This window comes from Hippopotamus amphibius, chromosome 17 (assembly GCF_030028045.1).
Source record: "Hippopotamus amphibius kiboko isolate mHipAmp2 chromosome 17, mHipAmp2.hap2, whole genome shotgun sequence".
Lineage (NCBI taxonomy): Eukaryota > Metazoa > Chordata > Mammalia > Artiodactyla > Hippopotamidae > Hippopotamus > Hippopotamus amphibius.
In genome coordinates this window covers 20,574,043-20,599,508 of record NC_080202.1, presented here as the reverse complement: position 1 = coordinate 20,599,508, position 25,466 = coordinate 20,574,043, and the positions used below count along the sequence as shown (strand labels likewise).

Here is a 25,466-nt window from a genome sequence, read left to right as displayed (position 1 = left end):
GCTCTTTCCACAGTATGGGAGCTCAGTAACTGTTAAATATACGAATGGGTGGGTTTTAAGGCATTTTAAAGATGGCAAAGGAGGATTGCAGGAATGTTTTCCACATGATCCAGACAGTCTTTAGGTTCACATCAGAGTGTCTTTTTATATATCTTTCTACGAGGGACTGTTGTGTGTCCTTGGTCTGATATTACACAACATTCATGTTGAGTCCCTACTGTGTGCTAGCATTTGATGGCTTTTAAGTCAGGCTCTTGAACCCCCAGAGACTCTCTCAGGCTCAAGGTCCATGTATCATTGTGGCTGTTCTCCGCTGCAAGTAACACAACCTGGCTGAAAGAGGCTTAAACAATAAGACGTTTATTCTAGAAACACGAAGTCCAAGGTTGGCTCAGCAACTTATTGTCAAGGGGCATAGGGCCTTTCCATCTTTGTGCTCTGCTCTCCCTTTGTGTTGGTTTTGTCTTCAAGTTCGTTCTCATCAAAGCAGTCATTCTGAGCATCAGTCCAGACATGACAATATCTCTAGGCAGGAATGTAATTGCCTCCCTGTTGTGTCCTTTCAAGAACCAGGAAACCTCAGAACTTTTTTCCAACTAAAGCAGACGTACCTCATATCGCATTGATGCAGAACTGCTTCATGCACCCACATCTAAATCATGGCCAGGAAAATGGGACCACTTTGATTGGCTCAGATCAACTAGAAATAGCCCTGGAGCTGGGGCTGGAGACATGTGGCCATCAGAAGAAAATGAGGATGCTACGAGAAAGGAGGGAGTGTGCACGGAGGAGTTGGACTAGTGTCTGCCAAAGTCCAGGAGGCAAGTGTATCAAGGCCCTTTGTCTACATCTCATTTAGACCTTTGGAAAGCCTTCCATCTTCCAGACTGTAAATGGGAGTCTAGTGAGGTTACAGGTAAAAGGTTAATAAATGGGCAGCACCAGAACCCAAACCTGAATCTGATTCCAAACCCTCTTCTTTCCCTCCTCATGCTGCCTTCGGTTGTGGGTATGTAAATGTTTCCATTAAATTCTTCATGTTTTGCCCTGATAGCAACCAAGGCTACCCATCCTAATATCTTTTCATCTTTGCTCACCGTAAAAGCTGGATCAGAGATCTACTTTCTCAGTTCTTTCCGACTTCCCCTAGGGAAGTTCTGAGAGAGTGACAAACACTCAAAGAAGGGAGGTATTGTTGGTACTAAGGTGAACTGGAGGTTTGGGGGAAATAAAGCCAAATGAAAAATAACAGGGTTTATGCATCCCTGAGATGTGAGCTGGCAGGAGGTGAGGGATGCACATCCCAACTAGGTTTCACTATGTGCTGGCAAGGAGGTGCACTGGGGAGAGTTATTAAAACTGTCCAGTTCCTGGGGATAGGCATTGGAGAAGGCTCTGTGATGCCTGGAATTTAAATTAGAGTGAAGCAGGGACTTCTCTGGTGGCGCAGTGGTTAAGAATCCACCTGCCAATGCAGGGGACACAGTTTCAAGCCCTGCTCCTGGAAGATCCCACATGCCACAGAGCAACTAAGCCTGTGCACCACAACTACTGAGCCTGCGCTCTAGAGCCTACAAGCCACAACTACTGAGCCCTCATGCTGCAGCTTACTGAAGCCTGTGCACCTAGAGGCCATGCTCGGCAACAAGAGAAGCCACCACACCGAGAAGCCCGTGCACTGCAATCCGGGAAAGCCTGTGTGCAACAACAAGGACCCAATGCAGCCAATAAATAAATAATTAAATAAATATTAAAAAAAAAATAGAGCGAAGTAGATTATTCATCCAAGCTTGCACTCAAAAAGGTGTTTCCCTCATGTTTTCCTCTCTTATTGCACTGGCTAGACTAACTTCCACTGCTAAGTTGAATAGAAGCAACAATAGCCATTGTCCTTGTCTGCTTCCTGATTTTAGTGAGCTGTTTCCAATATTTTATTGTTAAGTAAGATGCTGTAAGTTGCCTGTAGTTACCTTTTATCAAGGTAAAGACCTCAGTGTGTTTCTAACATGGACACCAAAAGGGGAAGGGGGGGTTGGGGTGAGATGAATTGGGAGATTGGGATTGCCATATATACATTACTAATAAGAAAAAAATATCAAATTGTACACTTTAAATATATACAGTTTATTATATGTCAAAAAAAAAAAAGAGAGAGAGAGAGAAAGACCTCAGTGTGTTTCCTGTCTATCCTGGAGAGGGAGGCCAGGTACTGGCCATTCCATTTGACATGTGTAGAATTCACCCAGCCAGTGAAAGGTCTGTGCATGTCGGAGCTGCACAGGTGCACTTTAGCTGCTGCACAAGCTTGAGTTCTTGAGTAGCCTTTGAATCCTAGCTCTTTGCTGCCTCTTTAGTTTCTGGGTGTAATAGTCTCAACATAAGCCTGGGTTTTGCCAGAAGACAATGGGCATATGCTGAAAAGGATACAAAGTCAAGGAACAAGATTTACATCTCATCTAACTTGGTCTTAGCTCTGACACTTACTTACTGTATGTCATTGGATGAATCAGCCTCTTTAAGCCTTAGTTTCATCCACTGAGAAATGGGGAAAATAATACCTATTGCATAGAATTGCTTTAGGGTCATACAGCTCATGTAAAACACCAAATACTTCCCCAGGCATATATTAATAATAGGTGCTCAATTTTATATCATTGAAAGGCTTAGGATGCCTGGGAGAAACTGGTGACAGCTTCCTTCTGTTCAGGCAAGGCTGGCTTCACGATAGTGTGACCAGTACAGCTGTGCAGAGCCCGGTGCTTAGTTTAATGCTCCCCTGTTGCCATCCTGAAATTCTTAGTACTTTTTGAACAAGGGTTCCACGTTTGCACTGTGCCCTTAAAACTTTGTAGCTGGTCCTGCCTCCAGAAATGAGTCAAACTCTTGTACCGGTCCTTTTTGGGCAACACCCACCACTGATTTCTTAGGGAATAATTCCCTTGGAGAATAACGTATAGAAAAGTTGGGGTTAGTATCCTGTGTCTGTTTATCACTTCCTGTTCCATTCTGGAATAATCTACACAGCCTCTCTCAGAAAGGAATACTTTATATTTTACAAAATTGATTGGGTCCGGAGAAGTTGAGAGGGGGCTGGTGAAGTGGAATGATGATTTGGGATTTTGGAATCAGGGGAAAATCTAGATTCAAAACCCTGCTGGGTCCTTTCTGGCTGAATTACTTGGACAAGGTAATGTCTCTGTCTTATTGGTAAAATGTGTGTTGCAGGGGAATTACATTTTCCTTACTGGTAAAATATATGCCTCAGGGGAATTAAACAGATAATTTATGTAAAGTGCCTTTCACCGAGTCTGGCACATAGTAGGTGCTTAATCACCATTAATTTTTCCAGCTCTTGCCAAAAGTAACAAAAATCAGGGCTCTAGGACCTACAAGCCATGCTGCTACTAATACAAGAAATAATATGATATATATTTTTACTGCTGTTTGGGGAAAGGCATGTGCTTCATAAATATGTATTGGAAAGTACTTAGCAAATGAGCAGAAATAATAAAAATACGTCAAAGTAAACAGCTCCTATAAATATGTCGCTTGGTAGACAAATTAGTGTTTTATTACTACTAAATACTATTGCTCGCTGAAAAGGATTTTGGATTACTTGCACAATGGGTACATTATTGAGTGCCTCTGCGGAAGGGCACGATAAAGATGAAAAATAGTGATGGTGATAATATTAAAAGGTGGAGAAAGGAGGAGTGTGGGTAAATGCAGCTCTGAGACCGCCTCGCTTTAGAGACATGCACACTAGTTAGCAGCGTTCCAATGATTTAGCTGTAATATGGACCAGAGGGCCCAGAAAAACTGATTTCCACAGGATGTCATGAGTTCTGACTCCAATTATTAGGCCAATCAGTGGCTTAAGCGCACTCCCTTTCGGAACTGAGCACTCAGCTTAAAAACTAAGCTTACGAAAAGACATCTGTGGGTCTCACCCCATCCTTGCTCTGGACCTATTAACTTTCTATGATAATAATTAACATCAAGAGAAAGAGAGATTGGGTGGGGAATGATGTGCCTTAATCAAGGGTCACAAAGCCCTTTCAGAAATAAGAGAAGATGAACAAGGTCCTGACAACTCAAGAGAAAAGGAGTCAGAGAGCGGAAAAGAGGAGACAATAAATGCCTTCATGGGGGAAAATAAACCCCTGGAGAGAAGCAGAGAAGATAGGGCATTGCATCAAGGAAAGTTACCAAAATAGCCAGATAGGAAAAAGATGGGCACAGTTAACTCAGGTGCAGGAGGCCTCTAGCAGGCTGGTCTTTCCACACATTCCTGGTGGTGGAAAGACCTGGTTTCAAATTCCAGTTCAGCCTTTTCCTAACTATGTAGCTTTGGGTAAATTTCTTAATAGGCAGAGCTTCATTAATAACATGGGAATAATTGTACTCAGTTTGCTGCATTGTGAAGACTGGAAATAATACTTGTAAAGTGACAGAGTCTGCATGTATAAATGATATTTTTACTTCACTTTTCCTTGTGGTATTCCTTTTTTTAACAGCTTTTTAAAAACATTATTTATTTAATTTATTGGCTGTGTTGGGTCTTCATTGCTGTGTGGGGACTTTCTGTAGTTGCGGAGAGTGGAGGCTACTGCATGGCAGTGTGCAGGCTTCTCATTGTGGTGGCTTCTCTTGTAGTAGAGCACGGGCTTTAGGCGCGGGCTTCAGTAGTTGCAGCACGTGGGGCTCAGTAGTTGTGGCCCACCGGCTTAGTGGGATCTTCCCGGACCAGGGCTCCAAGCGGTGTCCCCTGCATTGGCAGGCAGATTCTTAACCACTGAGCCACCTGGGAAGTCCCCTTGTGATATTCTTTATGTTAAAATATAAGTTGCTCAGGGCAACTCTGAGAGGTCTCAAGGGGAACCTAAGGCATAAAAAAATTAAATGTCACTAGACATCATCAGAAGAAGGATTCGAATTTACTGTATTATTTTCATGACTAGGCATTTTCTTAGCCCACGGTGGCTAACCATCCCCCGTGCAACCATAGTGCTTTATAGTTTACTAAGCACTTCTATGCGTATTAGCTTATTTAATCCTTATACCAACCTGCCTCACACCAACCATACTAATTTCTTCAGGGATGAGGAAATGGGAGTTCAGAAATGTTAATTACCTGCTGAAAGATACACAGCTAGCTGATCAATGGCCAGGTGGGTTCCTCCACACAGAATCGTCTTCGTCCTCCCAGGGCTTTCCTCCGAGCAGTTTCCTCCCTTTTCTGAAGGTGAAACTAGTTAACTCTGGGGGCTTAGACTGGGAAATACTGGAGAGGGAGGTGTCATCGAATGAATGGGACAAACGTGGGTTTTGATGTCCTCCAGATCTGGCTTCTAATACCTCCCAACTATGGGACCTTGAATACGCTAGGGAACCCTGATGAGCCTGGGTTTCTTTCATTGTAACCTGGGGGACCATCACTTGCCGACAGCCATTGTTGTGAGGAACAATGGGATATGAAAGTGAGGCAACTTTCAAACTTTTATTTTGAAACGAGTTCTGAGATGTTATGGGACTCGCTCAGGGTCACCAAGCTGGATCACGCACCTGGACTCTTCAGCTCCTCCCGCAGAGTTCGGCGATCAAGGCAACGAGGAGCGGCGGACGCCCTGACACCTGCGAGCGACTCATCGTCCGGGCTCCGGCTGGGCCGGCTCCGCCGCCCGCGGCCTGGGCTCCGCCAGGGGGCGCGCGCGGAGGCCGCGCTCTAGCCCGCCGGGCGCCTCTCCCCTCTCTATGGTGGCTCGGGCGCGGCAGGAGAGGAGGCGCGCTCCCGAGGGGGGGCGGGGCCGCGCCGGGGGCGGGAGCCACCGGGCAGGGCGGCCGGGTATGGGTGGGGGGGCCAACTTCCTGGGGCCGCCCGTGAGGATGTCGCGACCGCCCCCCGGTGCCCCTCAGCCCCGGAGACGCCGCCGCGGCGGAGCCCGCAGCCCCCCTGCCTGAGGCGTCCTCAGCCCGGATCCGGCCCCTCCCCTCCCCTCCCAGGTGCGGGCCGGGCGGGCGGCCGCGGCAGGTGAGGAGGCGGCGGCGGCGGCGCTGGGGTCCGCGCGGCGCCCGGCCTGGGGTGGGGTCCCGGGGGTGGCCGGAGTGAGGGGCGCTGCTCGGCCTCGGGTCTCGCCGGGCTGTGGCCCGGGGGCGCCTCCTCTGCGCACAGCGCGGCCTGAGGCTCTCCCTGCCTGCAGGGGACGGGAGGAAAGCCCTGCCTCGCTGGAAGTCTGCACGTTCAAGGTAGCCCGCACCTGTCCCATTAGAAGTCCCCTCAGAGGAAGCATGTCCCCGGTGGGGCAGTGACGGGAGACGTGTGTCCTCAGACATCCCCAGACGCCCTACAGGTCGGCAGGTTCATTTGGCTTGTGAGGGAAAGATGCCGCTTTACAGCAGAGGAAACTGAGTCAGGTACGCGGCGGCCTGCGTGTGCAGTGAAAGGAACTAGCCTGACCCCGCTTCCTAGTGCAGGAGCGCTGCGGGCTTCTCGGGGGAAGGTGGAGGCTGGAGTTTGGAGGTTTGATGGAGGAGTTTGGGGATGTGGTTCTCCTTCCCAGCCCCCCCCCCCCGCCCCTCCGTCCCCGACCCGCCCAGGGTGCACTGTTCCCTTTGGTGGGGGTTGTCCTGTGTTCATTTGAGGTGATGTGTATGAGGTCGCCAGTGGCTAAGACGGAGAGGGGACGTGGGGACCTCTCAGCAGCTGGCTGCCCAGGAGACGTTTGACCAGGCCTGGGGGAAGTATGCTAGACCCGGGGAACCAGAGCGTCGCAGGCATCTCTCTGCTAAGAGCTTGATTTCAGGCTGGCAGAAGATTGAATCAATAGCATATTTTCTCCTTTTTGTTGGTCTCTCATTTGTTCTCGGGGAAAAACTGCTTGTGTAATCAAGGAAGAGTGTACCATGCTCCTCCCAGTCTACCCCTGGGAAGAATTACTGTTAGCTTGGAAGTAGGGCTTTACCCACGACTGCCACTTTGCACCCTGGCTAAAGGCCACCATAACGTAATGAACAAACATCCCCAGGTGCAGGTGGCCTTCTGAGAAAGTAAGTTCCTTGCCCATCCCTTTTATAGGTGGTTCGGAGGACAGAGACTTCCTGTCACCCCTGTTGCTGCAACTGTTTGGGGGAGCAGTTGTGGTTTTCCCAATGACAGTTCAAGTTATTGAAGTGTGGCCAAGGCTGTCCACTTATTGGAACATTTTTCTAGGAATGGGAGTAGGCAAGGGACAAGGTGCTAGACTGAGTTTGTATACAGCATTCTAGGGTTGGGAGCTAGTTCAAGGGATTTCAAGTTTGACAACTTCTTTATCCTTTTCTTCCTGATTGCATTCTTTTTCACATTCAAGGAAATAGATGATGGCAAGCATTTCTGAAACTTTATGGCATATTTCCTAATAATTCCAGACTTCAGAGTACAAGTCATAAATGACAGTTTATTTAGAGGTTTTATTTTCTTAAGTTTGAAAGGTGCATATGACAGTTGCAGATTGATGGGGCAGGGCTAACTAATAACTTGATTGTGCGTGAAGAAAATTTCTGTGTAGTCTAGGACACACACACACATTTTAATGTCTATTTAGTTAGGAAGATCAGCCCACTAAAAACTTTCATATCGATCAGGAAGACAGCTGTTATCCCACCTGTTTACATTGGGATCATGGATTGTAAATCTTCTGAATTGACTTGATTTAGCCAGTTGCTAAAATAGCACACACAAAAAGATTAGAAATTAATTTGTTTTCAAAACCTTCTCTTGGCCAAGCAAGTTGATATAATGCTGCTTAGCACCATATGATAGGCCTCTTTGAGGCCTCTTAAAATAGCAGTGGGAAAAGCATTTTCAGTTATCAGCATTTAAAAAGACAAGACAAACAGCAACAATAAAAAAGGGCAGTTTCTTCCCTAATTACATGTCCATTGTGATGTTTAATACAGCCACACCCATCTGTAAGAATGTTGTGCCTAGAACTTTCTGAAAACACCTACATAAACCTAAGGAATGTTAGCAGGACTAATTCCACCTTGATTTTTTTTATTAAAATAGAACCTTTATCACTGCTATTGCCTTAGAGGTAGATTAGAGACTTTTATATTAAACTTGAACTGGCTATAGTGTTTATGTTTTGAGAGGAAAGATTTAACCTCTGCACCTTGAAATCTCATAACCCCTGCAGTACAGAGCTGAGTTATAATTTAGAGTTTAATGAGAATGTGTAGTTTAAATTTCTGTTGCTGAGGTCTCAGTGGGCGAGCTGCCTCATCATTAGTGTTTGGTAATGGTTACTGGTTTGGTAATGGTTACTGGTTATTTTTGTTTGGTTACTAGTTATTGGCAGTAGTGACTTGTGTTTACGTAAGAAAGATTCTGGCAATTCGAAGGGCAATCTTTTTATATGCAAACACACAGATTCCCATTTCTTCAGTAGAGAGGTGGTGTGGTCAATTTCTTGTTTTGTGACTTTGTATTATTTGGAGTTTTAAAATCCTAAAACTAGTTGGGCTTTTAATAGGATATCTTCTTATATCTCACATGGAAGTCATCCAAGATAGGTAGGAATCATCGGCCTTCTGTTTTGAAAGATGTCTGCTCTCCCAGTTTCCAGGATTTATCAGTTGCTATGGTCAGGACAGTGGTTTTATCTAATCCCATGATGCCATTCTTAGCTTAAACTCATTATCCTCCTTTATCTTCGTTAAGACTGTCATGAAGTTTCTCTGCTTTCTCGAGTTCACGTTGAATATTCCACATTTTTGATGCATTTGGGCCTGTTAACGTTCTGAATTGGAGCAGTTGGTTAAGAAAATCTGCCTGTTTTTAAACATTTTCCTTTTTCGACGCAGGCATAAAATCTGCGTTTCCTCTGGGGGAAAACCATCTTTTAAAAAATCTGATAGCAAAACAGAAGCTGGTTTTTCCAGCTTTTTACCAGTCTAAAACCTTCCTTTCCTTTCTGGTTTTGCCAGCGCAGTGACTAGACTAGTAGTGACTGATGAACCGGAGGCACTGGGAGATTCCGAAGTCTCCTCAATCATCCAAAGAAGGTCATGTTCTATTCAGTGCAGCTTTAGCCTTTTTAGTGAATTTTAGTGCAAGGAGTTCTCCAAAGCCAGCCACTCCTTAAAAGATTCGGTACCTAGCAGTTTGCAACTGAGTCACTGAGGGGTTCTTTAAAAATACAGATTTCCCAGCTTCACCTCCTGGATGTTTTTTTTTTTTTCTTTCTTTTTCTTTCTTTTTTTTTTTTTTTGAGCGGATCACTGATGACCAAGAATTTACATTTTAAAAACCGCTCTGGGCATCTACTTCCAAAAAGCTCCTCAAGTGATTCTGACCTGCAGCCAGGTTTAGGAGCCACTGTTGCATTGCTTTGAAATTCTTTATAAATTGGTAGTCCCTTTAAAAGCAACATTATGTTATTCAGGATGTTTGATTTGCTAGAATAGCCCGTTTCCTAGTCATGACAGATAACAAAGAGCTTTTATAACTTCTATGTAAATTACTTTACAGAGAGGCCCCCTCTGCTGTATTATCTGTCAGGAGTCATGAGGGAGAGAGTTGGTAAAAGTAGCTTCCTCTATTTCCTGAGTGGACAAATGAATGATAATGTGGAAACCACTGGAGGTCTGAATGGGTAGTCAAATCTAGTTCTGATCAGTGTTGGATAGGAGAGCTGCCTGGGAATTCTCTGTACGTAGGATTTTAAAATAAAGCCAACTTGCCAGGTGTTTCATTTCTACATATCTGAAGCGCTTATTGGAAATAATGGATGCTTAATAGGCAATAAAATTGTCACAGGTCTTTTGCTGAGTTCATGGAAGGAAGAAAAATTGCTGAAATACAGAACCCTCTGAGTGAAAGCAGAATGGGGGCACTGAATATGTTAGGGAATTAAACTTGGGAAAAGTGTAACAATTTAGGAAATAGAGAAACCTGGGTTTGAGTCCCAGCTCCTCCACCCCTTGGCTGTGCTACCTTAGACACATTACTTAACCTCTGTGGGCTTCATTTTCTTCATCTGCAAGAGGAAAATAATACCAGGTAGCATTGTTCTGTGGATGAAAAGAGAGAAAATCTCTTCTTTGTACATTGTATGGAATTCAATGGATGTTCTCTTCTCCCACTTTCTCATGGGATTTTTATTCCGTAGGCTTAAGATGTCTTTCTAAATCCAGCCTTCTCTCTATCTCTTTCCAGGAATATCTACTCGGTCAGCTGTTTTAGAAAATGTATGAAAGAGTGAGGACTAAAGTTAAGAACTAGAGAATATGGGAAAGAGGAATGAGTCATAGATACTTGCAAAACATTTTTTTTTTTTTAGAACGAGTGGAGTGTAGGCATAGATCCAGAATTACTGTCTGCGGGAATAAATTAATGACATTATCCAAATTCTGCCTCAAGTGTCTGGGCGGTAGCCCGGCAGCTCAGCTCAGGCTGCCAGGCTTGGAAGGCGGCCCCATTAAGTAGCACCTGACGGCCCTTTCTTTCTTCATCTCCCTCCCCACCCCCCTTCTTGGGCCCTTTCATTTCTCTTTCCCTCTCTCCTCCCTTTCCCTCTTTTAAACTGCCCTTCCTTTCGACTTGCCAATCATGGCCCCAGTAATCGCAGACCAGGCCCCTGGAACTCGAGGCTAAAAGAGGTTGCTGGTTGCTAATACCTGTCTCCCAGCTAAATGAATAGGCGCTTTTGTGGGCAGGATGTTAAAAAAGCTGATTAGTACAATACTGACTTAAAGGACTTATTAATGACCCAACATATGTAAATCACGGAGTGATTTAAACCCATTTTAGAGGTTTGTTTCTTATATTCTACCTTAATTTTTTTATATAGAATTAGGATGTTGACTGAATTTTTCCATGTAAACTGAGAATCTGTTTATTGGCCAGACAATTTTTGTCATATTGATTCGGAATCACTTATATTCTAAAAAAGTTTCTACTCTTAAGGGCTTTTGGATTGTTCTGCAAACGTCTAGTGTGTAATACAATTAAAGTTTTGTTCACTGTGCTGCTGACATAATTAATTTCTGCTCCTTATGTATTTCTCTTGGATGCTGGGAAATTAAAATACTAGATTTTGCATAAAACTGCTTTTTTGAGAGGGTGATTTTACCATCAGTTGAACGGACTTACGCCCGAGAGTACGTTTTTTAAGATGTCTTACTCAACTTTCCTGTAATAGTCTCTTTCTCTGTGTGGAATTAATGTATTAAGACATAATTGGCTCTTTAAGCATTCAGAAGAGACAATGTTTGGCCTTTACCCCGTGATTATATTTTTTCCTATATCTCTTTTGAGGAAATGTATGTAATTTTGAAAATTCCTAAGTATATTACAGTTACATGAGCATGTGAACTTTTGCAAAGACTAGAGAATGGAGTGGTTTTCTCTGATAAGCTGTATTATTTAATTCCCTCCCCAAATCACTGCTCTGTTCTTTTTAGATCATAGCGTTTGCAGACCTCTGTGTGAAAGTGGAAAGGCTGAGATGCCTGGCAAATCCTCTTCACAATTTTTCTATGATGCGTTTCACAGAAATGGCTCTAGTCTTCAGGAACAGAAGTCGCTCTCAAGGAGACTTTACATTTAATTACTCTAATCCACACTTAATTTCCTACAGGATTCTTGGAGAGATTCTAGCCAGTCTGCTGATTTCACGGAGTTATGACCTATGGAGGTTTTTATCTCAGTTAAGCCTGCTAACCTTTTTTTTTTTTTTTTAAGGGAAAGTGACCTTGCTCTGGTAATTTCTCCATTGTCCTCTCCTGTAAAAAGATAAGCTAAACCTGGCTCTCTCAGCAGCCTTTTTCTGCAGCTACCACCCATGTGCTGAATTGAACTTTACAAAGTTTCTGTTGAGCTAGTGTTACTTGACTTTTGAAAGCTGCCGCATCTAATGCTACAGGTTTAGCCCACATCTCCTAGTTTGACATTCACATGCCTTTTCTAGAATTGCATATAATTATTATATACAATTATGTTATAATTATTATATGCAGTATCAATGTTTCATTATCTCTGGGTTTCATTATCTCAGGTCTCCTAGGGACAGCCGTTTGTTTCCACCAAGCCAGTTCTCAGGGTAGGGGAAGCCCACCCCTATTCGAACTACTTGGAGCCAGCCTGATTTGCTGAAGCATTTTAACTGTCTTGATCCACTTTGAAGAAATGCTGCCTAGCCATCCTGAAATTTATAGGAAGTTAGGCCAACTGGAGGCTCTGCTGGCCTCTGAGTCCTTAAATGTAGCTCATCGGTAATCAGCACCATTGTTTATTTGTAACTGCTGGATTATGTTAAAAGACTTGGGAAAAAAAGCTTTTCTTAAGTAAATGGAGCGGCCTCCTTTCCTACCCTGGCCTCTTCTTGTTTTACCCTTTTCATCTACTTTGAAAAATCTTTCCAGTCTTAGTCCTAATCACGTGCATACAGATTTACAGCTCGTGAATCAATATATTTTATGCTATAGGGAAGCTTGTTGTCCTTCCAGCAATTTCTGAGAACCTCCCTCCCCCTGCCCCTTTTTTAACTTTCATAATTATTAAGATATCTGCTTGAGAAATAACCAAGCCTCATCTTTTGTTGACTTCCAACCTTTTCCTGGGTCTTGAGTCATGGGTCCATAGCCAATTAATTGTACCCCCTCTTGACCATGCAAAATTATTATCTTCATGGTGTGGAAGAAGATCCAGTAGAACATGAGCCTTTATTTGAAAATGCTGGACAAAAGGAGTGTTCTGATTTGGGGAAAGACGGCTGAGGGTTTTGCAGTGCTTTAGAGGGAGTGGGTCAGCTGAAGTTCAGCCAGTTGGAGGAATCCTTAGTCAAGGATGGTTCTCAGGAAGAGGGTGGAATTGTCTGCGAATTGATTTTGCAGACCAGCAGCCATGGTTTGGGCAATTCAGATTTTATGGAGACGAAGAGGAACAGTTAGGCGTTAAAATTTTGTGCCAGGGGTGTGGGATGGGAAGGAGTAGCTGCAAGAACTAGGACTTGCCTGGTCCGCAGTGGAAAATTCTTAGGCCTTCTGGTTCTCACTTCTGCCTCCCTCTCTTTTTACCTTTTGGGGAATGACTAGATTCAGGAGCCATTCTTGGTCATTTTATCATATGCTGATGGAAGTACCTGCGTAGTCAGTCTGTGTGGGAGCTGAAGTTTACCTTAGCCAGTGTTTGCTGCACAGGGGGTGGGGAGCGGGGTGCCCAAATGTTCCCAGGCAGCTTGACAGAGGGCATTCCACCTTCCCTACCACCCCCACCATGTGGTTGGACCCAGCACTTCAGGTGAGCTGAGTCATCACCCCCATGCCCATTGATCTAGTTCAGTGTTTCCCAGCTCTCTGGACTGTTGCCATAGTTGCAGTCCGGCAGCTTGAGAAATAGTGACTGTGAACCAGTCAATTAATGGGGGACATAAAGATAATAGTTCTGCAGCTTCATCTCCGGATGACCTTCACCAGATTCCTAAATTTTATTTGATTAAACTTTTTTATACAGCATATCACCATGTCTCTTGTACTACCAAAACTAATATTAAAAGTGAAAATATGTCAACAGCTACATCTAATTTGTTTTTTTGAGATACCGTCTGGCCATACCTGCACCATTATTTGTGGAAATGCTCACAGATAGCCACCTGAAATCTTCCTCCTCATCTCATCTTTTCAGAAACAGCACAAACGTAAAAATAAGCCACTAGTTTTGTTTGGGAGTGACGGGTACAAAATTCATGAGTGCAGAATATCATGTCAAGATAGCACTTCTTAAAAAAAAAAAAAACGCACTTCTTGATGCCATAGCATGTAAATGTTTACATATATTTTAATATCCGGTCTTCCCAACCAAACATCAGTTTTTAATTTAAAAAATTTTTAAATTTATTATTATTATTATTATTTTTTGGCTGTGTTGGGTCTTCGTTGCTGCATACGGGTTTTCTCTAGTCTCAGCGAGCTGGGGCTACTCTTCGTTGCGGTGTATGGGATTCTCATTGCGGTGGCTTCTCTTGGAGAGCACGGGCTCTAGGCACCCGGCCTCAGTTGTTGCGGCGTGTGGGCTCAGTAGTTATGGCTTGCAGGCTCTAGAGAGCACAGGCTCAGTAGTTGTGGCACAGGGGCTTAGTCGCTCTGCAGCATGTGGGATCTTCCCGGGCCTGGGATCGAACCTGTGTCCCCTGCATTGGCAAGTGGGTGGATTCTTAACCACTGTGACCGCAGAGAAGTCCCAGTGTCATTTTTTTAAATGGGGAAAAGTTGAAATTTGTTGTTACATATACTAATGTTATAAAAGCATTTTAAAATATGCTTTCTGTAAGTTTTAATATACTGATTTAAAAATACTTTTTACCTAAAATAATTTCTTTATCAGGGGTTACACACAAATTGTGACCTTTTTTTAATCCCTAGAGGCATTAGTAAGATTATTATTGCAGTAGACCTCAAATTTTCATGTGCATCAGAGTCTCCCGGGTAGTTGTAAAAAAAAAACTGCTGTTTCCTGGTTGCTGGCCCAGACCTATAGAATCTGGGCGTTTGGGAATGAAGCTGGGGCTTCTGATGCAGTTTATCTGCTGACCACTCTTGGAGAAAGTAGTACTGTCAGAAGGAACCACACATTACAAATAATAATAATGTTGAGAAATGCTGATGTTACGGGGCTGCTTTTATTCTGCAGGGGAAGAATTCAAGGCGCAGGGGAAGAATTCAAGGCACAGGGAAGTAAAAAGTCTCCAACTCACCCAGGGTCTCCAAGTTAGTTGGATGTTGCAGACCAGCAGCGAGATCTTTTGAGTCTCATTGGGTACCCTTTCAGTGAGGTCACACCATAGTGTACCTCCTTATTGGTTTCTCTGATTGCCCTCAGATCAGCTGTAGGATAGGGCAAGGGTGCTTTGATTCCTTCAGGACAATAAGTGACACAATTGGCATTCAGTTGTGTGAAAAGTTGGTGCTTCTGAAAATGGTGAAGGACCAGCTTTGTAAAGTGCTATTTCAGTCTGTTGCCAACTAATATTTTTGTAAAGTACAAGAAAAATCAATCAGCAGAAAGTCATGCACTTGGATGCACAGCAGCTCATACCTACTGTGAATTTTTTGTGTTTACCTTGATGTGGAGCTCCACGGACGGTGTGCGACTGTATACTTTGAATAGCATTGTTCTTTTATAAGTGGTTCTGAGGACATCTTAGAACTCCATATAGGAAGTCCTTGATTTCCTTCCTTAGGCTACCTGTAATTGAAGCAACCAACTGAGAACTCCCTACTTGGGGAGAGAAGTTCTATCACTTGGTGATTACTGGATCAGAACCACAATTGTAATACTTGAGGATGAGGGGAGGATACTTACCTTTAATATATTTAAGAATATATTGCTAGACCTTGCATCTTGTGCCTGTATCAGGAGGGATATTTACCTCTTTTGACTAAATATTAGAAAGGAATTTCCAACTTCTTGGCCTGTAACTTTACTTACAGTTAATAAAGACGCTTAAAGGTGGGAGACAGAAAGTAAAATATGAGGGTGTGCCGTTTCTTTTAGGCACTTAAGCGTGGTTGGGTTTTAAAAGCCTTTTATAAGTAGTCTGGGAACAAGCTTTATTAGTTTGTGTGGCTATAATGTCAGAATGAGTGTTGATTTGGAGCAGGGGAAAAAACATCTCTCCATGCACGCGTTGCATCCTGATTTAATTGCTTGGTTGGATGAAATGTCAAACTTGATAGATTATTGGAGCTGTTATTTTGGTGGTTAAACAATAATGAAACTGTTTGGATGTTTGCAAGGAACACTGCTCTCTGTGTCTGGACTTTGCTCTGGAGAAAGTTTCAATTGTTCAGAAGCAATACTAGTTAGAAAATGCAGCTTCTGTGGCTCTTAGCACAGCTGTCTAAACTACTAGCCATACTGGGGCCTTTGGACCAGCATTGCTTAACACTTTTGGAAACAATTTATGTTTCTGATTCCAAAATGTCTCTGGCTGTTCCTGAATAGTTGGGAAACCTAGAAATGGGAGAGAGGTGTCTAAGTTAAGTCAAGCCTTTTTTCTTTAACCATCTCTAGAACAAACTCCATCTTTTTAACTGGGGTGGGGAGGGGGAGGGGTCGGGGGGACTGTGTGATGAGACTGTTGACTCCCTGGGCCTCTCTTTCCTAGTTAGTGACTGTTCACTAGAATAGCATGTTGTCAGGCTGTGTGCCAGCCTACAGAGGACTTTGGTCATTATAATCTTATGGTACTTCTCTTTATATGCTGTTTTACCTGTGTAAAAATCACCCATAGTTATTGTGTGCTTTTTGTGTGCCAAGCACTTTGCTATATGAACTCATTTAACCGCTCCTAACAATTCTGTGAAGTGTAGGCACTAATATCTGTGTTCCACAGATCAGAAAATGCGGCACAGAGAAGTTGAAGAATGGGCTTAAGGCCACGCAGTGTTTGAACCCAAGTAGTCTGGCTGGAAAGGCCCCAGCTGCCTCTCTTCATCAGCTCATCTAATTATGATTACTTCTCAGAGTAAGTCTTTAGAAATAGGTTCTATTTCATATAATGTGGGCTTAAAGTTATCCTTTTATACATGGGCCTCCTTGTGTGGAAGGTGATTTTAGAATGTTAGTAGCAGTATTTGTTATTCCTTTTAATTCCGTTAACACTGAAGGATTGTTTTATAGTTTATTCCTCATTCTAGAATTGCGATTGTATTTGATTTAGCAGCTTGCCACCCTCAAAAGCACATTTGGCTAAACAGTTGAAGCATTGGGTTAGAGGAGAATTTATTGGTGGTTTTTCTTTAAAAAAAAAAAAAATTTTTTTTTTGCAGTGTCTTTCTGTTTGTCAATAGGCCTTCCCAACAAATTGACCTCTATGTAAGATATTATAGATGTTGGTGCCCCCAGAGTCCTCATGTTGTAAGTGACAGTGGAATAAATGGTGGTGGACCGCTTTCAATAAGAAGCCCAGATGAGCATAGAAAGTAAAACTTTATGCCTGAGACATGTGACTTGCTTTTGGTGCATGTGAGGACTGGTTGGGAGAATCACAGAGGAAGCATCATTTACATTTTTTCCACTAACCTCTCCCTCACATTTGGACACTGCTACTGAGACTTCTGTAGGAAAAACTATTTGTAGTAAGAACCCTGTCACATGTGTGGTGCCCCACCCCAGTAACCACATCTTTCACAATTTATTTTTCTGATCGCTGCAGTTTTCAGATGCTTTTGATTTCAAGCAGAGCGCTTTGGGCTGAACGCTGAGCTGAAATTGCAATGAGAGTTCACTCTGCGTGGGTTTCTTCTACTGCCTCCTGGCTCATTGCTCGTGGCCCTGGGGATGCTCAGATAAAAACACCAGGAGGGGATAGGGCACAGGCAATGCCTGAAATGTATTTCAGGTGGTTGAGCCAGCAACAGACCCATTCTTAAACAGTCTTTTTTTAAAATTTGTTTCTGGCATGGTAGGGATGGCAGAATAATATGAAATGGGTTTTGCCTTACGAATGATTCACTTTCCCTAATTCCCCGTAGTGGCTGGACAGTTGAGTGAGTAATTGTAACTGCACATTTATGGTCACATACATCCCTTTCCCCCAACATCCCTAATCCTTGGCAACCAGTAATCTGTTTTCTTATCTCTATAATTTTGTCCTTTGTGAAATGGTATGGAAATGGAATCATAACAACATGTGGCCTTCCAAGGTTGGCATTTTTCACTTCGCATGATGCCCTCCATCCAAGCTGTATTTAGTAATGTATTCAATAATTTTTTTTTTTATTTTCAAAGTGTGCTGTGCAAACTATTATTTACTTTATTATGTTTTCAAGCACAAGCTTGAAACAAGTTTGGGAGATGTACCAAAAAAGATTAAACATCTCTAATTTTCAATAATGGTTTTTATTGCTAAATAGCATAAATTGTATGGCTGGATGGATCACGGTTTTTTTTTTTTTTAAAGTGAAGTATAGTTGATTTACAATGTTGTGTTAGTTTCTGCTATACAGCAGAGTGATTCAGATATATATATATATTCTTTTTCATATTCTTTTCCATTCTTTTTCATTACAAGATATTGAATATAGTTCCCTGTAAACAGTAGGACCTGTTGTTTATTTTATATATTGTAGTTTGTATCTGCTAATCCCAAACTCCTAATTTATCTCTCCCCCATCTTCTTTCCCCTTTGGTAACCGTAAGTTTGTTTTCTATGCCTTGGATGTATCACAGTTTTTTGGTTTGTTTTTAAAATTTTATTTATTTGGTTGTACCGGGTCTTACTTGTCTTACTTAGTCGCGGCATGCAAACTCTTAGTTGTGGCATGCATATGGGATGTGAACTCTTAGTTGTGGCATGCATGTGGGATCTGGTTCCCTGACCAGGGATCAGACCCGGGCCCCCTGCATTGGGAGCTTGGAGTCTTAACCACTGCACCACTAGGGAAGTCCCTGTATCACAGTTTTTTAACCAGTTACCTTTTTAGGGCATTTTGGTTCTTTCCAGCTTGGGGCTGTTACAGATAAAGCCATTATAAACATTTTTTTTTTTTTGGGGGGGTTTTATAAACATTTATGTACAGGTATTTGTGTAGGTACAAGTTTTAATTTCTCTGGGTTGAGTGCCCAGGAATGCAATTGTTGAGTCTCACAGTAAGTGTATCTTTAGTCTCTTAAAGAAACTACCAAACTGTTTTCCCAAGCGCTGTACCATTGTACAGTGTCCCACCAGCCATGTATGAGATCCAGTTTCTCTGCATCCTTACCAGCATTTGGTATTGTCCCCATTTTTTAACTTTTCTAAGAAGTAGCGTATCTGGTTTTGAAGTTCATCAGACTACTTGTAAAATGGATTTGACTGACAAAGAGCAAAGGTTCTTGAGTCGTGGTTAGCCCTCCGTGTGCCTCTTTCTCTACACAGCGTTCATTGGTCTGTTGATCTGCTTTTTAATCCCCTGTCCTGGTGTCCCTGAGAGAGGGAAGACTAACCTGGGGGAAGCGAGGACCCTGAGCACAAGACTCATTCTCCCCCTTACCCGGCAGGACCTAGCACAGCACTGCCTCTGGCTCAGAATGACAAACGAATGAACCAACCAACCAACGATGCTGTCCCCACACTGTGAATTCTGGTTAGCCCTTTATAAGTTTGCCTCAGTGAATGTCACCTTAAATATGCTGGAAATTTGGCTCAGAATGGCCGTGAGAGCTTGTCCAGATTGTTCTGTTTCATTTTCTTCATCAAGCAATCTTAGGTGCTTTATTTCTGGTAATGTTAATTAGCTTATGTCTCATTTTAAAAAATATTTAATTAATTATTTTTTTTAGCTGCGTTGGGTCTTAGTTGCGGCACGCGGGATCTTTTGTTGGGGCACGTGGGCTTCTCTCTAGTTGTGGTGCACAGGCTCCAGGGTGCCATGGGCTTTTTAGTTGTGGCACACGGGCTCTCTAGTTGAGGCGCGCTAAGCTCAGTAGTTGTGGCACATGGGCTTAGTTGCCCTGCGGCATGTGGGATCTTAGTTCCCCGACCAAGGATTAAACCCGCATTCCCTGCATTGGAAGGTGGATTCTCTACCATTGGACCACCAGGGAAGTCCCTTATACTCCTCATTTAAATACCAAAACAGCACAAAAGTGTATGTATAAAGCAGAAAGTAAACCTCCACCCCTATCAAAAGTAACACTATTAAGTGGTTCTAGACATTTTTGATTGTATGTGTTTTGTATTTCTCTCTGTATACGTATACATATATATGTATATTCTCTGTGTGTGTGTGTGTGTGTGTTTGTGTGTGTGTGTGTTCTCCACCTGCTGTTCTGTACTGCTTTTCTTTTTTTTCCCAGTGGGTAATACATTGTGGGCATTTCCCCCAGTGATTCTTTTTTAAGTGTTTAATGCCTGCGACAAAACTTTGGGTTCCTTTCTCTAACGCTTTTTTGTTCTATTGTAAAAGGGATGAGAGGACTTCCTAGGTGGCGCAGTGGTTAAGAATCTGCCTGCCAATGCAGTGAACACAGGTTTGATCCCTGCCCCACATGCTGCGGAGCAACTAAGCCCCATGTGCCACAACTATTGAGCCTGCGCTCTAGAGCCCATGAGTCACAACTTTTGAGCCCATGTGCCGCAACTACTGAAGCCCACGTGCCTAGAGCCCGTGCTCCACAACAAGAGAGGCCACCACAATGAGGACCCTGCGCACCACAACAAAGAGTAGCCCCCACTCTCTGCAACTAGAGAAAGCCCATGTGCAGCAATGAAGACCCAACACAGCCAATAAAATTAATTAATTAATTAATTTTAGGAAAAAAAGGGATGAGAGAGATACCATTGAAAGACCCAAACAATATGTATTTTATTCCTTGTTACATTGATTTGGGTTGAAATAAGGTTGTGGCTTTATTTGCACGTAAATCCTTAGAATTCTGGATGTTGGGATCTATCCACTTTATTATAAATAATGCAAGTCTGACTTTATGATGTGATCTCTTACAGAACCTTGAGGGAAGCAAGAACAGTGAGCAAAGTAATCTTTAGAGAATGTATAGTCCTTTGGGTATTTGCCTCCTCGTTGGCTGCTTAGTTATTAGATGGAGTGTTTTCTTAAGTGCTACTGAAATGCACAGCATAGTTTTTATTTTGAAATCTCTCCTGTCTTCTCTCCCCCTTCTATTACTCTGATTACCTTGATCAGACATTCAAGCTGTGCAGTCTTACCCTTTTATTTCCATAGCCTACAGAAGCCAGTTTGAAGATTAACTGTAGGTGAACAGGTAATCTTATCTACCTGACTAGAAATCGCCCATCGGGATGAAACGCATGTCAACAAAGGCCCCCTAAACTTGGGAACCTGAGGGAAGGTAACTTAATCTTGTAGCATTTTTAGGATGGAAATTTTAGGGTGAAAATTTAGGAAGTTTGACTTATTGGAGGCAGAGCATGAGTATTAAGGTGGAGAGTCAGAAAGAGAAAGAGAAGGGGGAGAGGCGGGGAAAGAGAGAGAGAGAGAATGTGTGTGTATATTTGGGCAGGAGAAGAATCCAGAGCTATAGCGTAGATAAGAATTATGGGGCTTCCCTGGTGGCACAGTGGCTAAGAATCTGCCTGCCAGTGCAGGGGACACGGATTCGATCCCTGCTCCAGGAAGATCCCACGGAGCAGCTAAGCCTGTGCGCCACAACTATTGAGACTGCGCTTTAGAGCCCGTGAGCCACAACTATTGAGCCCATGTGCTGCAACTACTGAAGCCTGCACACCTAGAGCTCGTGCTCCACAACAGGAGAAGCCACAGCAATGAGGAGCCCATGCACCACAATAAAGAGTAGCCCCAGCTCGCTGCAACTAGAGAAAGCCCGCGTGCAGCAACGCAGACCCAAAGCAGCCAATAAATAAATAAATAAATAAATTTATTAGAAAAAGAAAAGAATTATGAATTAAGGAAATCTTCAAAGTTGAATTACAGAATCTTTGTTCTGAGAGGGTGGCTAGTGGGGAATAGGACATGAGCTCACCAATCCCTTCATTATGAAGCTACTGGAGTTGTTTAGGTGATAGAGTTTGATGACAGGGGCCTTCCCCCTGCCCTTCTTCTGTATTAGCAGCTCAGGGGAAAAACATGAAGGAATAGCTTTGTATAGAAAATTACACCATCGAATGGTTCCAAGATTTCCGTTGCCAGGTTTCTAAAGCGAGTTGCCCAAGATAGCAGTTTGGTCACGTCGCTGACTTCCTTTCTCCCAATCTTGTCATCAGGTTGTCAGGCTGTGTCCTGTCTGCTTTGGAGTCTTCCTTTTCCTGTGGGCTTGCTACTTTTTCAGTTCCTGATATTTACTAATCTTGTATTTCATTGTGCCTGAGGTAGGCAGTTGCTGTACCCTTGATATTGTATACCTTTCTGCACTATGAAGTATTATGCCACAGTGGATAATAAAGTGCCCCCGATTACATTTTAGAACAGATCCTGGTAACTGCACCCCCGGGGACAGGCTTGGCTCGCGTGCCCTCCTGCAGCTCACGGCTGGTTTTGCAGCAAAGTGCTGTGAAGCAGAATGAGCCTCGTTCAGTGCCAGTTCCTATATCTGAACACGAAAGTGACTCGTTAAAGATTAAAGAGACTGCCTGGTCCTTCTGGCCCCAAGATGGAATGATCCCCGCCATGGCGACAGCCGCTGTCTCCCAGGAGAAGCCATCTTATCCAGTAGGGTTGTGCTTCCAAATGTTACAGTAAGCCTGCGGGGGCTGATGCTGTGGTGATAAGTTGGCTTTTGGATGCTCTCAAGACATATGAGCTGTATAGCATCCCATGGTTTGAGTTTCTGGGCAAAACTGCCTCATCAGGAAGTCAAAAGCCTCTGCTTTCAACCCATGCCTTTGGGGACGTTTTCTCCTTTGTTCTATTTGACTGTTCTGTTGAGTCAAGTGAACTTTAATTTTCACAGCTGTGTAAAAATTCTATTAAGCCCATTGTACTGCATCCCAGGTGTGAAAATGTCTCAGTCTAACAGGGCTGTGGGTGACAGCAGAAATCCTTAAGCGTTGTTAGGATAATTGCCTCTAGAGGCTTGAAGAAAATAATGGTCCAATCAACCAAATAAATACAGTTCAACCCGTTATATTCTTGATGGTTCTTGTGAGTGAGGGGACTAATGTCTAAGAGCTGCTCTGTGAGACTGCTGTTCGGTTTGGTGGTCTTTGGGGGAAAAAAAAACCCCAAACCACTTCTCATTTTACAGTGGTTAGGGAACAGAGGTTTGACCTGTCTCTCAAAACATGATCCAAGGCCTGTCTGTATCACAGTCATGTGGGAGAGCGAGATGCTTATTACAAATTCCGATTCTGGGACTTCCTTCCCCTTCTGCTAATTCAGAGTATCCGAGGGACTGGATTGGGTTTCAGTAAGCCAGTACGAGCATCTGAAAGGACTGACTGCCTTTTCAATAAGCACCCGAGTTGATTCTTCAGTACACCTAGAGTTGATTCTCAAGTACCCTAAAGTTTATTTTTCGTGCTTAATTTCTGTGATTTATTAGATGATAGCTACTTGGTTGATATTCATTGTCTTTTCTGAAGAGTCAGTACTCTAGTTTAAAAAAAAAAAAAGATCATAAGATCCCTGAACATCCAAGATTAGAATTTGGCAGTCTTTAATTATCAACAAAGTGAGAAAGCCACTGGTTCCTGGAAATTTGGGTTTATCAATTCACTGTCTTCTCAATCAGGAAAAGGATGTGGGGGGGGGGGGGAGGATGTGGACATAGGTAAGATTAATTTTGTTAAAAAGAGGAAATGTGCAGTATTATTTAGGATGCTGGGAATGGAGACGCAGGTAAAAGGAGGCTGTGGAGAGGAAGGAGTGAGAAGAAGAAAAGATTAAAGTAGCTTATAAACCAGTAAAGCATTGAAAACTGTAACTGAATTTCATTGATTTATTTTTAAATTTATTTATTTAATTTAGTGGATGTTTTGGGTCTTCATTGCTGCAAGCGGGCTTTCTCTAGTTGCAGTGAGTGGGGGCTACTCTTCGTTTTGGTGCCGGGCTTTTCGTTGCGGTGGCTTCTCTTGTTGCGGAGCACAGGCTCTAGGTGCATGGGCTCAGTCGTTGTGGCGTGCGTGGGCTTCAGTAGTTGTGCCACATGGGCCCTAGAGCACAGGCTCAGTAGTTGTGGTGCACAGGCTTAGTTGCTCCCTGGCATGTGGGATCTTCCCTGACCAGGGATCGAACCTGTGTCCCTTGCATTGGCAGGCGAATTCTTAACTCCTGCACCACCAGGGAAGTCCCTAACTGAATTTTAAATTACCAAGTAGTATTTGAATATATGCTTGTTGTAAAGAAGTATTCAAATACTGGTAAAGCTAAAATACCTCCTTGATCTGCTTCCATTGCAGTTCCCTCCTATATCTTTGTATGTATTTGCTAATTTTTTGTGGATTTGGAAGACTACAAAATCCTTAGAAGTGACTATTTTGATTTCTTTTGACACCTGCTTATTGTTTAAAGTGTTGATATATCAGAAAACAAACCAAATGTGGGCTATAAATGGCATTACATATTTCTGTTCAAGTAAAACAATGGGTATGCTCTTTTCAAAGTGTGTGTATATATGTGTGTATACACACATACTCGAACACAAATGCCTACATACACACATATACCTGTTAAATATCTCTTGTGACCACACATAAGCCTGTATAGCTTTGGGTGCTGAATTGCTTGTCTGAGTTTGCAAATAATATAGTGAAAGAACTTAAGCACAAAGCCATAGTTATTTTGCTTATTTCTCATACAGTCTCATATTCTTATGGTTTTCATGTAACCTTATAAAAGCTAAAGTGCCTGAAGCCGTTAGTTAAAGTCTAGCATCTTTTTAAGGCTCTACATGTGTAAGCCTCAGCCTTTCCTGGCTAAGAGAAGGAACTCGGATGGAGTATGGTTATATTCAGGGGAAACTGATTGGAAGTGCCCAGAATCCCACAGAGGGAAGCCGTAATCTGAGACAGCCCTCCTCACCTGCTAAGTGGTGCTTATTATAGCAAATTTAGGCAGTTCTGATGCTTCTGTTGCTCTTCACATCATTTACATTTACTTCCTGGGCACAGTACCATCTGGACTTTCTCTTCCTTATTTAACGTTTACTAATATAGAATGAGTCAGAAGCTTCTAACAATATTCTATTTTTGTTTCCGTATTTGTCTCTACTGTATGTACCTTGAGAGTTGTTCCATATTAGGATGTTTGTGACTTATCATCAACTACAGGAATATTTTTTAAAGTGTGGTCTGTGAGATAATGGTTGTCAACTGCTGTAAAGATGCTTTTATCATTTGAAAAAGACTAATTAACACATACTGTAGGAAAATTTCTTTAAACACAGCTATTTTCTGAAAAGGAAAACACTGAAGGGGAGGAAATAAAAGAGGGAACATTTTCTAAAACCTAAAAGCCCAGTGTGGTTATCCTGCTGGAATAATGTAATTAAGGGGCAATTGAGTTGGATAAATGACTTTTTTTTTTAAACTAGCCCCGTGAAAAGGAAAGAATTAAATATCATAGTTTTTAAACCCAAATTCTGATGACCTGCATGTACATTTTAATGAATCCTAACATTTATTGAATGTGGATTGGCAGCTACATGCAAAGTTGATGTCTTGAGAGACCTACCTGACAGGATGAACAAGACTAGGTATGGCGGCCTCAAATGCCTGTGCCAAGGAATAGCTGATGACCGTGGGAAGTTTTGAGCAGGGAACAGAAGGATCTGATATGAACTTTAGTTTCTTTCTTGTCAAATGAAAACACGAAGGAAGCAAGGACTTAATCTTTTGTTTTCTTTGTCTAGCACCATTGCCAGTTCTGGCCTGTCGGGGCAAATTCAATAATAATTAATAGCTGTTGATGAGGCAGTCATTCTAGAATCGATTTTTTAATATGCTGGCCAATAAATGATAATTGACATAAATTTAAGGATTTTTCTTTTAAAAGTAAGTGTTAAT

General features: G+C 42.8%; 1 protein-coding gene and 1 long non-coding RNA gene across 7 annotated transcripts in view; one reads left to right on the top strand and one right to left on the bottom strand.

Moving 5' to 3' along the window:
* Nucleotides 1-4,599: 4,599 nt before the first annotated feature.
* LOC130839769 (uncharacterized) lies at nt 4,600-5,679 on the bottom strand. The gene is made up of 3 exons (XR_009049893.1): nt 5,566-5,679; nt 5,135-5,239; nt 4,600-4,882 (listed from the first exon to the last, which is right to left on the bottom strand). It is a non-coding gene; the product is annotated as an uncharacterized LOC130839769 (long non-coding RNA).
* Nucleotides 5,680-5,860: 181 nt separating this feature from the next.
* The window catches only part of RFFL (ring finger and FYVE like domain containing E3 ubiquitin protein ligase), a 66,856-nt gene continuing 47,250 nt past the window's right edge, over nt 5,861-25,466 (top strand). Inside the window, exons 1-3 of one of the 6 annotated variants that reach the window (XM_057714225.1) lie at nt 5,861-6,031; nt 6,201-6,246; nt 16,377-16,508. In XM_057714225.1, coding sequence (XP_057570208.1) covers nt 16,493-16,508 — 16 coding nt within the window. In that variant the 5' untranslated portion in view covers nt 5,861-6,031; nt 6,201-6,246; nt 16,377-16,492. Of the gene's footprint in view, nt 6,032-6,200; nt 6,247-6,394; nt 6,415-16,376; nt 16,509-25,466 lie in introns of those variants that run through there. The other 5 variants (XM_057714224.1, XM_057714226.1, XM_057714230.1 and 2 more) reach the window with 5 other exon arrangements.